Raw genomic sequence first — 11,770 nt, 5'->3', positions numbered from 1 at the left:
GGCCTTTTCGACTGAGTTGTTTGGCTTCATGGATTCCTAAAATCCGGTAAAAATCACCTTAATTCTAGATTTTGAAAATAATAATTTATAAAAATAACTCCCAACATAAGTCAAATAATAAAAATGCAAGTTGCTTCACAAAGCATGAGTTTCAAAGGTATCAACAATTCAAAATTAAATTCAAATGCATTCAAATCAAGCACAAATTTTTCTCAAAGCTAAACAAAGATGCTCATTATGCTATGCTTAACATGATAATTAGTCTTGTCGCACATGCTAATCACGCACAGACGCACTAGTCTTGTTTCAAAAAAAAAATCATGCAGTAGCTTGATGAATACTCCATCCGTCCCAAAAAAAATATAATAGTTCTCGTTTTCCAAGAAATCAAATAATTTAAAGTTGAACCAAATTTATATAAAATTAGAAATATTTATATCTAAAAATAGATTTAATATAAAAATATATTACATAATTAATCTAATAATATCTATTTTGTAATATAAATGTTAATACTACTTCCTCCGTCCATAAAAGAATGCGATTATAGGATTCTCCGCGGTCAAACTAGTTCAAATTTGACCAAATTTTTAGTAAAAAGTATTAGCGCTTATGTCTCCAAATAAATTTATTATGAAAATATGTTCTAATTTAATGAAACTTATTTTATATCATGAATTCTATTACTTTTTTATATAACTTTAATCAAAGTTCAACCTATTTTAGTTATCAAAAAGCGAGAATTGCATTCTTTTATGGATGGAGGGAGTATTTTATATAAGTTTGATTGAAATTTAAATTGTTTGGCTTCTCGGAAGCGAAAGTTGTATTCCTTTTGAGACGGAAGGAGTACTGATCGGTGTAACAAACAGAGATCACTGACAAAACAACAAAGTGAGCAGCTCATTACGAAAGTAATGACACATCCTCGGCGGCTAGGCATGGCTACTTGACTATAAAAGAAGCATGTAATCTGATCCTTTAACACAGCAAGATATCTGCTCACATGGATACAGTGCGATTTCAGCTTTTTGTTGACTGAAGAATTGCAGGGCTGAAAACTGTAAAATCAGGAAACTAGTAGTAACCAAACTTTGCAGAGACATATCTGAAATTATGCACATGTCTGAAGCATCTCTGTGTCATTCATGTTGGACAATTATTTGTCACAAACATTTTACTTGAGATTGTCCTCTTGATGATCATCAGATGGAAGACATGCACAAATTTCACAAGCAAGCTGGTACTCAGCTCAGTTAATCCTCTCATCTTTTATTAATCACGAGTACTTCCTGGCTTCCTGCTATATGTGCCCTGGAGATTGGCAGCAGCAGGCAGCCAGAGCACGTAGTTGAGCGGCATCAAGTGGCAGATCTCCTCCCCGCGCGTCGCGTTCAGCATCCGGAAGTAGCCAGCGTCCCAGCTCGTCGTGTCGGCGTGGCACATCGCGACCGCGGTCGCGCCCGCGCCGGCCGCCGTCAGCTCGACGCGGAGCGCTTCCACGCCGGCCGGCCGGTGGCAGTAGTGGACGATGTACGGGTAGGGCATCGGGTGGCACGGCACCACGCCGGCTGCGCCGCCGCCGATGCGCGCGACCCCGTTCGGCGCCACGACGTACCTGGCGCCGGCGGCGGCCTCCTCCTCCCCGTGGACGACGGTGACGACGGCGCGCGGCTCGCCGGTCCCCAGCGCGCTGGCGGCGAAGGCGGCCGCGGCTTGCTGCGACGTGGCGCAGGCGTGAGGCTCCGGGGACGCCTCCTCGCAGGTCCGGAGCGTGGCGGCGACCTGCTCGGCCTTGCTCGACCCACGCGGGATCCTGAACATCCTCAGGATGGTGTCGAGCTGGTCGGAGCTGAAGGGGACGGCGTCGGCGGCCGCCCGGGAGATGAACCTCCGGGGAGCCGGGAAGCCGTGGCCGGCGAGCCTGGTGCCTTCCGGCAGGATCGCCCCCGGAAACAAGCTCTTCCGCAGGAAGAGCATCCCGGGCTCGACATGGATGCCACGTGCCGGCTCCCCCGCACCCGCCGAGGCAGGAGGGTCCCACTTCGCCTCCGGCTTGACGGAGCTCCCGCGGGGAGAAGGTGGCCTCAGGTACCACTTCACCCGGTACGCCTCTGGCTCGAAGGAGCCCTTGTGCGCTGTAGACGGGGATGGCAATCTGATCTCCTCTTTCGCCACCGCCGGCGCACCGACGAAAAGGAAGACAAGAAGCAGTAGAGCACCACGAGCCATGGCTTCCGGTCCTGGTTTCTTGTGGTTTACTTGAGAGGAGAGAAGGGAGACATTTGGTGAGGATGAGGAAAGCTGATGATGTGGTGGCCAGAGCAACTATTATGTTCTGCTCATGGTTAGTGAAAATGAGGGCAATACACCAATTCAGCGAGAAGTTCCTTTTTTGCAGTTTTTCTTCAAAACTGAAGAAAGTTAATCCTTTACCATAAATTCAGGACAAAGTACCTTTTTGTCCACAATTTTAGCACCAAATTAACTCGCCAACACAAATGTTCACCGGTTATCACAAATTCAGATCGAAAGTAGTACCTTTTTGTCCACAGCTTCCTGGTTTCTGTCCGATCTTCGATCCGCGACTGCGAGGCAGCAAATTTGAGTGCAGTAAAGGTCAGTACACCATAACGGCTCACAAGTCACAACCATGTTCTATCTGTATTGTGGAACTGATCAAAGTAGAGGCCGGCAGGTATTGCCAATGCCATGCAGATTCCTGAGCATCGGTCCCTCGCAGGCAAAGCGGCGAACACATGTGGTGCGCAACCGCCGGCGACATGCCATGCTATTGCCTGGCCCTGGCGAACGATCGGAGACGATGGCATCGGTGTCAGGCGCGTGTGCACCTTGCGAAGCAGGCGAAAGTACGGAGCCCAGGGCGTGGCGAGGACGAAGGCAAACGCACGCACGTGTTCCCGGGGTGCGCACACCTGCGGCACGTCCGCACGTGGCGCCACGGCGCACGCAGGTGAGCTGCGCGTGTCGACGGCCAAGGCCGGCAACAGCTGGGTAGAGGTGGACTCTGTCATGGCGCGTCGTGGAGGTAGCGCATGCATGCCGCGCATCAGCGGTGTATCCAAGTGCGGGTCATCGAAGCTGGACGGGGACGACGCGTCATGTTCCCATGGCTGGTGGCGGCCCACACCTCGCGGGCCTCGCGCACGAGCTAATCCCCCACGTCGGATCCGCCGTTGGAGAGCGGAGACCCTCCCAGAAGAACCAGGTCGGCGAGCGTCGCCGACGACGTCATGTCGCACCCGGCGAGCAGGGAGCTGGTGACCAGTGACCACGTTCCCCCCGAGGCTCTCGTCGCTCAAGGTCGCGGCGAGGCGAGGAAGGACACGGGGAATCGTCCCAGGCTGGCAGGACGGCGCGGCGGTGCTCCGGTGAGCCACGTCATGCACCGGAGGCGGTGCCGCTGGGACGACCAGGGGCGGACGGTGGAAACAATTGCCGACCAGGGGGGACGGTATTTCAAATACCGTCCGCCCCCTGGGGTCCTGACAGCCGTTGGATGGAGCACGTGTGGTCCAGATCATGTGAGGTTTCAACGGACTCCATCCGTCGTTCTCGTCGGTCGTCTGCAGCGCGCGGCGCGGCGCGACGCTGGAGGCCGGATGGCGTGGCCCGCGGTGGCGGTAGCGCTCAGCCTTGGTGGCGAGTGCATACCGATCGACGACGCCGGACGGCAGGAGGCCTCGCCGCTTCACTCCTCATGAGAAGCTCGCCCGATGAGCTCTGGGCAACGCGTCCGTCTTCCTGCCGGCCGCCCCCGGGCAAGGATGACCGGCTTCGGCAGACCAGAAGCCTCGACAGGCAAATATCCTCTTGCAACTCCATCAATCGCGACCTCCAAGGAGCCTTGCATCAGCTGGAGAGATCGTCTCCTAGGAACGTGATACTTTATCTTCTTCCTGCGCTCCCTCGATGAATCTGAAGTCTCCTTGCTTCCAGCCTCAGCAGGGCGACGAGCTTCGGGAGGACGGCGCTCATCGCCCCCGGAGAACACGGGAACTCGTCCCCGAGTGGCAGGCCGGCGCGGCAGCTCTCCAGCGAGCCCCGACACGCGGCGGAGGCAGCGCCGCTGCGCTGAGTCACCGACCAGGGGCGGACGGCGTGGCAAATGCGAACCGCAGGTGGACGGTACCTTGGGTCCTTCTGTCCGTTGGATCGAGCACTTGTACGGTCCAGATCATGCAAGCTTTGCCTAGGTAGGGACTTGGTCGTCCTCGCCAGTCGTCTGGCAGCGCGCGGATGGCGCTGCATTGGACGTCTGGACTGCTTGAGGCCGGTGGCGCGGCGGCGAATGTCCGCCGATCAACGGCGTTGATAGCCACGAGTCATTATTCTAGAGAATTAAAGAAGCTCGCCGGATTAGCTCTGGGAATTGGGCAAAGCATCCATGGGCCCGAGCAAGGAAGTGGCCGGCCGCCCGGCTTCGCGCCGGAGATGCGCGCAAGCCGTCGCCCGGGATGAAGCCCCCACTTCCTCGGTTCCTCGGCGCACGCCGGGAACAGCAGGATGGACTCCGCTATGGCGTCGTGGAGGTGGCGGATACCGCGTGTCGGCGTGTCCAGTGCACGCAGCACGCGTCAAAGAGGAACGGGGACGACGCGTCTGTGTTCCCATGGCTGGCGGCGGCGCACACCCCGCGGCTCTCGCGCACGAGCTAGCAGGTGGAGAGCGTAGGCCCTCCCAGAAGAACCAGGCCGGCCGGCATCGCCGACGACGTCTCGTGTCGCGCCCCCGGCGAGCAGGAGGCTGGTGACCAATGACCACGCCCCCGGAGGCTTCTCGTCGCTTTCGGTCGCCGTGAAGCGAGACAGAACACGGCAGGTCGTCCCAGATCGGCAGTCCGGCGCGGCGACGCTCCGGCGAGCCACGGCACGCAGTGGAGGCAGCGCCGCGGCGACGGCCAGGGCGGACGGTAAAACAAATGCCGACCAGGGGTGGACGGTGTTTCAAATACCGTCCACCCCCTTAGTCCCTGCAGTCCACTGGATCGAGCATGTACGGTCCAGATCAACCAAAGTTTGCACAGGGAAAGGACTCAGTCGTCATCCCCACTTGCCTGCCAGCGCGCGGGAGCTGCGGTGGCGCTACACCGGAGGCCCGACGGCACGGCGGCGAGTGTCCACCGACCGAACGACGCCGGAGGCCTCGCCACTTCATCGAGAAGCGCGTCCCATTAGCTCTGGGCAAAGCGTCCGTGGCCCTGGGCATCTGGGAAGGACATGGCCAGCCGGTGGCCGGCCTCGGCGGACCGGAGATGCGCGCGGTCGCCGGTGAACCACATCGCCGCCTCCGCCTCCGCCGGCACCCGGCTGCCTCCTGCTCCAAGCCGCCTGCAACGCAGGGTCACGGTGGACGATGGATCAAGAGCGTGATAGGCTGAGTGTTTCGAGCGCTCGTAGTTCAGAGTTCAGATAAGCTATGCATTGCAGCGTCTGACACTCCTATTTTCACTAGAAAGTTGAAACCAACTAAAATGCGGTGTTCAGCCTTACATTGGGGCCGATGATGGATCTTCCTGAGACTGTCAACTCAACACTTGCTGCTGCGATTACAGAAACTAACTGGATAGGAAGCACATAAGAATTCCTAAGCATCCATATAATTTAAGTGACTAGAAAACAGAAGGAACTGATCGTAATAACAGAGAAGACATATAATTTAAGTGACTAGAAAACAGAAGGAACTGATCGTAATAACAGAGAAGACATCCACATAATTACAAGCATCTTACAGTCTACAGATTTGAACGTTGATGTCAATCCAATGTAATATTTTGTTTCCAATCAAAGTGTTGCTTCCAAGCATCCTGTAGATTTGAACATTGATCCCAATTGAAGCTCTGGCATTTAGGCTGTAATTTCACAATGGTAATATCATCATAATATAACGCGGAAATAGCAAAACTACTGTCAGCCATAACCAAACTTCTACATCAATCAACCCCCACAACCAATGCCCCACCTGCATCTCTGAATGACACAAAAACACACAACAACCAAGATCAGCTTATACAATACTGAATAAATCCAGGTTCTCAAACCTCATCATTATCCCATTGGAGAGGCAAAGTATTATCCTACCATTCAGATCTGAAACCACTGAATAAAAGTAATGGAACCAATATAACCAAAATGACCGTGCACCAGACTCTGACCTGCCCCTCAAACAACAAAGCTATCATCAAAATGCAGGGATAGGGATAAAATCTGATCGAGCGTTGACTAATCCAGCTCTCAGTTTTATTTGTGTGGTAATGCCTCCCCAAACTGCAGAATTACTGACGGAGCATGCCGAACCGTAAGGCTTAGGATCTTTCAAAAAAAAAAATGCTGCGATTACATCTGGCCAGGGCACACAGAACCTTCAGCTTGAGGTTAGCATATCATGGACTGGCAACACCAATCATATATAGTAACTGAAAATAGGTGCTGAAATAATGTGCTTAAGCTAAGTTTTCGTTTTCCTTCACTCTCCACAGTTCGGTTAAAGGGCTCCTGCAACTGTACATGTGCAGGCAACTGCATATGCAGAGGTAATGCAGTGTTAGTTGTGAGTGTCATTCAAGAAAAAATTAAGTACATATGAAGCAGATGATTGTTGGATAATTATTTATTGAGGACTTGATATTGTCCTCTTGATGATCGATCATCATCTGATTATCATCAAGATGGATGCCGTACAAACTTCATAGGCAGGCTGCTGCTACTCTGTTTTATTAAGCACTACTCCATCCTGTTACGCGCCATACGACGGAGCGGCTGCCGGCAGCCACAGCACGTAGTTGAGCGGCACGAAGTGGCGAAATGCAGAAGAACCCATCGTCCCAGCCCGTCGTGTCGGCCTGCCACATCGCGATCGCCCTGCCCTCTCCCTGAGCTGCCTGCTGCCGTCGTCAGCAGCTAGACGCGGAGCGCCTCCGCGCCGGCCGGCCGGTGGCAGAAGTGGTCAGTGGACCATGAACGGGTACGCCGCCATCGGGTAGCACGGCATCACGGTGGCTTCGCCTCCCGTCTGCTTGCTGCAGCCGCGCGCCGATGCGCGCGACCCCGTTCCGCGCCACGGCGTACCTGGCCCCGGCGGCCTCCTCCTCCCCACCTCCCCGTGGACGACGGTGGCGACGACGCGCAGCTCGCCGGTCCCCAGCGCTCGGGCGGCGCTCCGGCGAGGCACGGCACGCAGCGGAGGCAGCGTCGCGGCGACGGCCAAGGGCGGACGGTGAACCAAATGCCGACCGGGGGTGGACGGTATTTGAAATACCGTCCACCCTGGGTCCCTGCCAGCCGTGGGATCGAGATCGTGCGATCCACATCACGCGGGGTCTGCCCAGTCAGGTATGCGATCGTCCTCACCGTCACCGGTCGCCTCGCCTGGCAGCGCGCGGGAGCTAGGGGTGGTGCCACACCGGAGGCCGGACCCGGACGGCGCGGCGCCAGCGCTCAGCCTTGGTGGCAAATGACTGCCAATCGAAGACGCCGGAGGCCTCGCCGGTTCATCATTCAAGAGAAGGGAGAAGCTCATCCGATTAGCTAGCTCTGGGCAAAGCGTCCATGGGGCCGAGCAAGGAGGTGGACGGCCGGCCGGGCGGCTGGCTTCGGCAGACCGCCGGAGATGCGCGCAAGCCGCCCGTTCCTCGAGCCGCGACCCGAACCCATCGATCTGCCTGGCGAGCCTGTGGCGGAGCACGGCTCTCGCCGTCAAACCCACGGATCTTGTCGGCCGGCGAATCTCCCGAACCCATTGCTGGTAGAGGCGCACACCTCGCGCACGAGCTGTTCCTCCACGTCGGAGCCGCCGGTGGAGAGCGGAGACAAAGAACCAGGTCGGCATCGCCGACGACGTCGTGTCGCGCCCAGCGAGCAGGGGGAGCTGGTGACCACTGACCAGTGACGACGTCCCCCCGAGGCTCTCGTCGCGCGCGGTCGCTGCGAGGCGAGGCAGGACACAGGAATTCGTCCAGATTGGTAGGACAGCGCGGCGGCGTTCTGGCGAGCCACGGCATGCGGCGGAGGCGGCACCGCGGCGACGACCAGGGGCGGACGGTGGACCAATTGCCGACCGGGGGTGGACGGTATTTCAAATACCGTCCGCCCCCTGGGTCCTACCGTCCGTTGGATCGAGCGTCCAGATCATGCAAGGTTTAGGCAGGGGACTTTTTTTTTTTCTTTTCGAGCAACATCGGGGGAGATCCCCACCTACCATTAAAATTAAAGTGCTTTTTACAAAATATTATTCCTGGCATACCAGGAGGGAGTTACATGAGGGGGTTAGGAGGAGAAGTAGAGGAGATACAGTGAGAGAGCCAGGCCCGCCAAGCTTGAGCCGCCGTTTGGAGTTTTTTTGTATCTGCTTGCCCAGGAGTCCAAATCCCTAGCGACCCGGCAGAGCACGTCAGTGGAGTTTGAGTTGGCATTGTCGAAGATTGCAGCGTTCCTTGCCTTCCACAGGTGCCAAAGGATCAGAACGATGGCGTCGACACGGACAGCATCAGGAAGCGGGATGCCGGCGCCAATATCCCACGGCCTCCGGACAAGCCCGGCTTGAACGGAAACGCCGAGGCGAGACCAAACCTCTTGAGCTCTGCGGCAACCAGAGAAGATGGGGACATCCGTTTCGGAGACCCCATTGCAGTGGACGCACCATGAGTCCTCAAGTGTCCTGATGTTCCGGTGGTGGAGGTAGGCCCTGGTGTTTAGACGCCCACGCACGAGGAGCCACGAAAAGAACTTAACCTTGGTGGGAAGCCTGGTCGCCCAAATCCGCATTGCGTCTTGCTCCAAGGCCTCGCCTTGGATGGCACGGTAAGCATCCCGTGAGCTAAAAGTGGGACGGCCAGGAGAATCGAGGAGCCGAGCGTCTGGACGATCGTCAAGTGAGATGTGCTGCAGGCAGTCCTGCAGGACGCGCCCCTCAGTTCTGGCGGCGCAAGTGAGCCGCGGCCTCAGCTGGTGAAGGATGCCGGTGGCGAGCATCTCCCGGACGGTGAAGTCGGGGAACATGGCGTGAGAGTACAGGGCAGGGAAGAGGTCCCGAAGAGGCCCGCTGAGGAGCCAGCGATCATGCCAGAAGGAGGTCTGGGCTCCATTGCCGACACAAACAACAGTCATCAGGTCCCGGTACCTTGGCAGTTCGCCGGCGATGAGTCTGCCAAGAAAAGAGTCGCAGGGGGAGCCGAGGTCAGAACCGGAGTGGGAAAGAAACCATTGTTTCCAGGGGACTTGGTCGTCATCCCCACCTGCCTGCCAACGCGCGGGAGCTGCGGCCTGCGGTGGCGCTTAGCCGGAGACCCGACGGCACGGCGGCGGTGCTCAGCCTCGCCGACGCCGGAGGCATCGCCGCTTCATCGTTCAGGACGCGTCCCATTAGCTCTGGACAAAGCGTCCGTGGCCCTGGGCAGCGGGGAAGGAGATGGCTAGCCGGTGGCCGCCTTGCTGGCTTTGGCAGACCGGAGATGCGCGCTGTGGCAGGCGAACCACGTCGCTGCCTTCGCCGGCACCCGGCTTGCCTCCTGCTCCAAGCTTGCAACGCAGGGTGTGCAGGTAGACAATGGATCGAGAGCGTCAGACAGACAGACACTGCCTGTAGTTTGGGGTTCGTTCAGATTGGCTATGCATTGTAGCGTCAGACTCAACCAGAACCTTCAGAGTTGAGATTAATAGATTATGGACTGGCTGGCAACACAGTCATAGCAACTGAAAATGGGTGGTAACATCTCAAGAAAAAGGTGGTGAAATACCATGTGCTCACGCCAAGTTTTCGTTTTCCTTTCAATCTCTACAGTTCGGTTAAACGGAACCTGCAACTGTGTGCAAGCAAAAGCAGCTGCATATGCAGAGGTCAGGCCGTCAGGCACTGTTAGATGGGAGTGTCATTCAAGAAGACATCAAGCATTTTTCATCCCATGACTGTGATGAAACAGATTCTTGGATTCACATGATAGTTTGAAAAGGCACAATACTTCAGCATTTTCATTAACCTCAATCCTCATCCTAGTTTTCTAGCCTCACCACCCTATTCCAATGCCCATCACCTCTTCTTTTCCTGCCCCTGTACCCCAAAAATGTCGACACATAGCTAAAATTTCCCCTCACAACTTCAACATAAATACTGACGGATTACCGGACAAAAGTATTATTTTATCAACAGTAACTTTTTTATAGAAATGTGCAAAAAGATAAAAGTGAAAAAGTACAGGGAAAAATGACCTCATAAATGATTATTCAAATACAAACTTCTTGCAAGAAAAGAGCCAGAGGGGTGCGTGCAATATTTTTCTTAGTTTCTATGTGGGCGCAATTACCCTCGACGTGCGCATTGCGGGCTATATTTTTCAGCTAAACAATAAAATGTTGCGACTTGCACTTTTTTCGTTTGGGCTCCCCATCAGCTCGCTAGACCTCATACTTGTGACTTACTTTCTGAAAGCTGCTTTGTAACAGGCCACTGAACTTGTAGTGACAACTAGATACTCACACATGCAAGGGAGCCTGTCATGTCTTATATAGTATTTTTTTGAGGTGAAATCTTGTATAGTATCTATGCCAACAATCTGAACCCCCATACGCAATGGAGTATGGTGCAAGGGCGTCTATAAAAGTATTAATTTAGCTGTTTATATTTCTTGCATTTGCTAATTATAATCTGATCCATGGTGTACTCATATTTCTTGCATTTGCATTTAGCTTGGAAAATAAGGATTGAACTGTCCTCTAGCAGTTTGGCTGGTGCGCCATGCTCTGCGATTTCACCTGTTTTACATCACAAACAGTGTTTTTATGTAATATCATGAACAGTGTTAAAGTGGGAAGACAAACAAATATAGATATTTTTTTTGGCTCATAATATATAACCGTTGTCTAGGAGCAAGATTTTGTGACTATCAAGAACTGATGTGATACAATGTGCTATTGTAATCATTGTGCATTCGGCAAATTTAAGTTTTAAGGTTTTCTGAATCAAATTGTCAGTTATTGGATCCACAGAGGAAGTTGCCTCATCCAGAACCAAGATCTTTCTCCTTTAATTTCCAGAATCACCCTTCCCAAGCACACAAGCTGGCGCTGACCTGCGCTCTAGTTTTTACCGCTTTCTGTCACTGCATTTCAAAATTAATTGTTGGGATCTTAGCTTCTTAGATGTCTAAACAGGAAGCATGAACAGTATGAAAATGGCGATGAAAGTAGGAACTAAATTCTCCAGTAATAGCCAGGAAAATTCAACCCTTTACACTGTGGAGCGAGGGCGATATTTATACCCCTAGCCTTCGGCCGGGTTTTCCTAAACTGCCCCCTTCCAACTCATTTACAGCTCACTTGCAACTGGTTTCAGGGTAAAATTACAAGGTTAGAGGTGTACAACTCCGACCTTCTCACGTATTCAGGTGTACAAACCCGACCTTCTCACGTATTCACGTTTTACACGCACGCTTGCACTAAGCAAATGTTTTCGTTTCCTTCGGGGAGCTCCGGGGGTCACAGCCCTGAAGGTTCCATCAACGAGCGATCAGCCGTCACCTTCGTTCCCGAAGGCGATCCCTTTACCCGAAGGTCCTGGTCTTCGAACTTGTGCTTCTGAGCAACCGTTCGTCACCTTCGGCCGGACGAAGGCGATATCCTTCGTCACCGAAGGTCTTGGTCTTTGAGCTTGCGCTTCTGGGTAACCGTTTGTCACTTTCGGCCAACCGAAGGCGATATCCTTCGTCTCCGAAGGTCCTGGTCTTTGAGCTTGCGCTTCTGAGTGACCATCCGACACC

At 54.0% G+C, this 11,770-nt stretch overlaps 1 protein-coding gene across 1 annotated transcript; it reads right to left on the bottom strand.

The window, feature by feature from the left end:
* Positions 1-1,123: 1,123 nt before the first annotated feature.
* LOC120695863 (BURP domain-containing protein 4-like) lies at positions 1,124-3,096 on the bottom strand. The gene has a single exon (XM_039979079.1). It carries the CDS (start codon positions 2,230-2,232, stop codon positions 1,276-1,278), a length of 957 nt encoding a protein of 318 aa, XP_039835013.1. The 5' UTR covers positions 2,233-3,096; the 3' UTR covers positions 1,124-1,275.
* Between the last annotated feature and the right edge of the window lie 8,674 nt (positions 3,097-11,770).

The sequence above is a fragment of the Panicum virgatum genome, chromosome 2K (assembly GCF_016808335.1).
Source record: "Panicum virgatum strain AP13 chromosome 2K, P.virgatum_v5, whole genome shotgun sequence".
Classification (NCBI taxonomy): domain Eukaryota; kingdom Viridiplantae; phylum Streptophyta; class Magnoliopsida; order Poales; family Poaceae; genus Panicum; species Panicum virgatum.
Note: the sequence above shows the minus strand (reverse complement) of the source record. Positions and strands in the feature narration are given on the sequence as shown.

What these genes read in the sequence shown, in the direction of transcription:
- LOC120695863 (XM_039979079.1), bottom strand. Translation starts at nt 2,232, where the DNA reads ATGGCTCGTGGTGCTCTACTGCTTCTTGTCTTCCTTTTCGTCGGTGCG.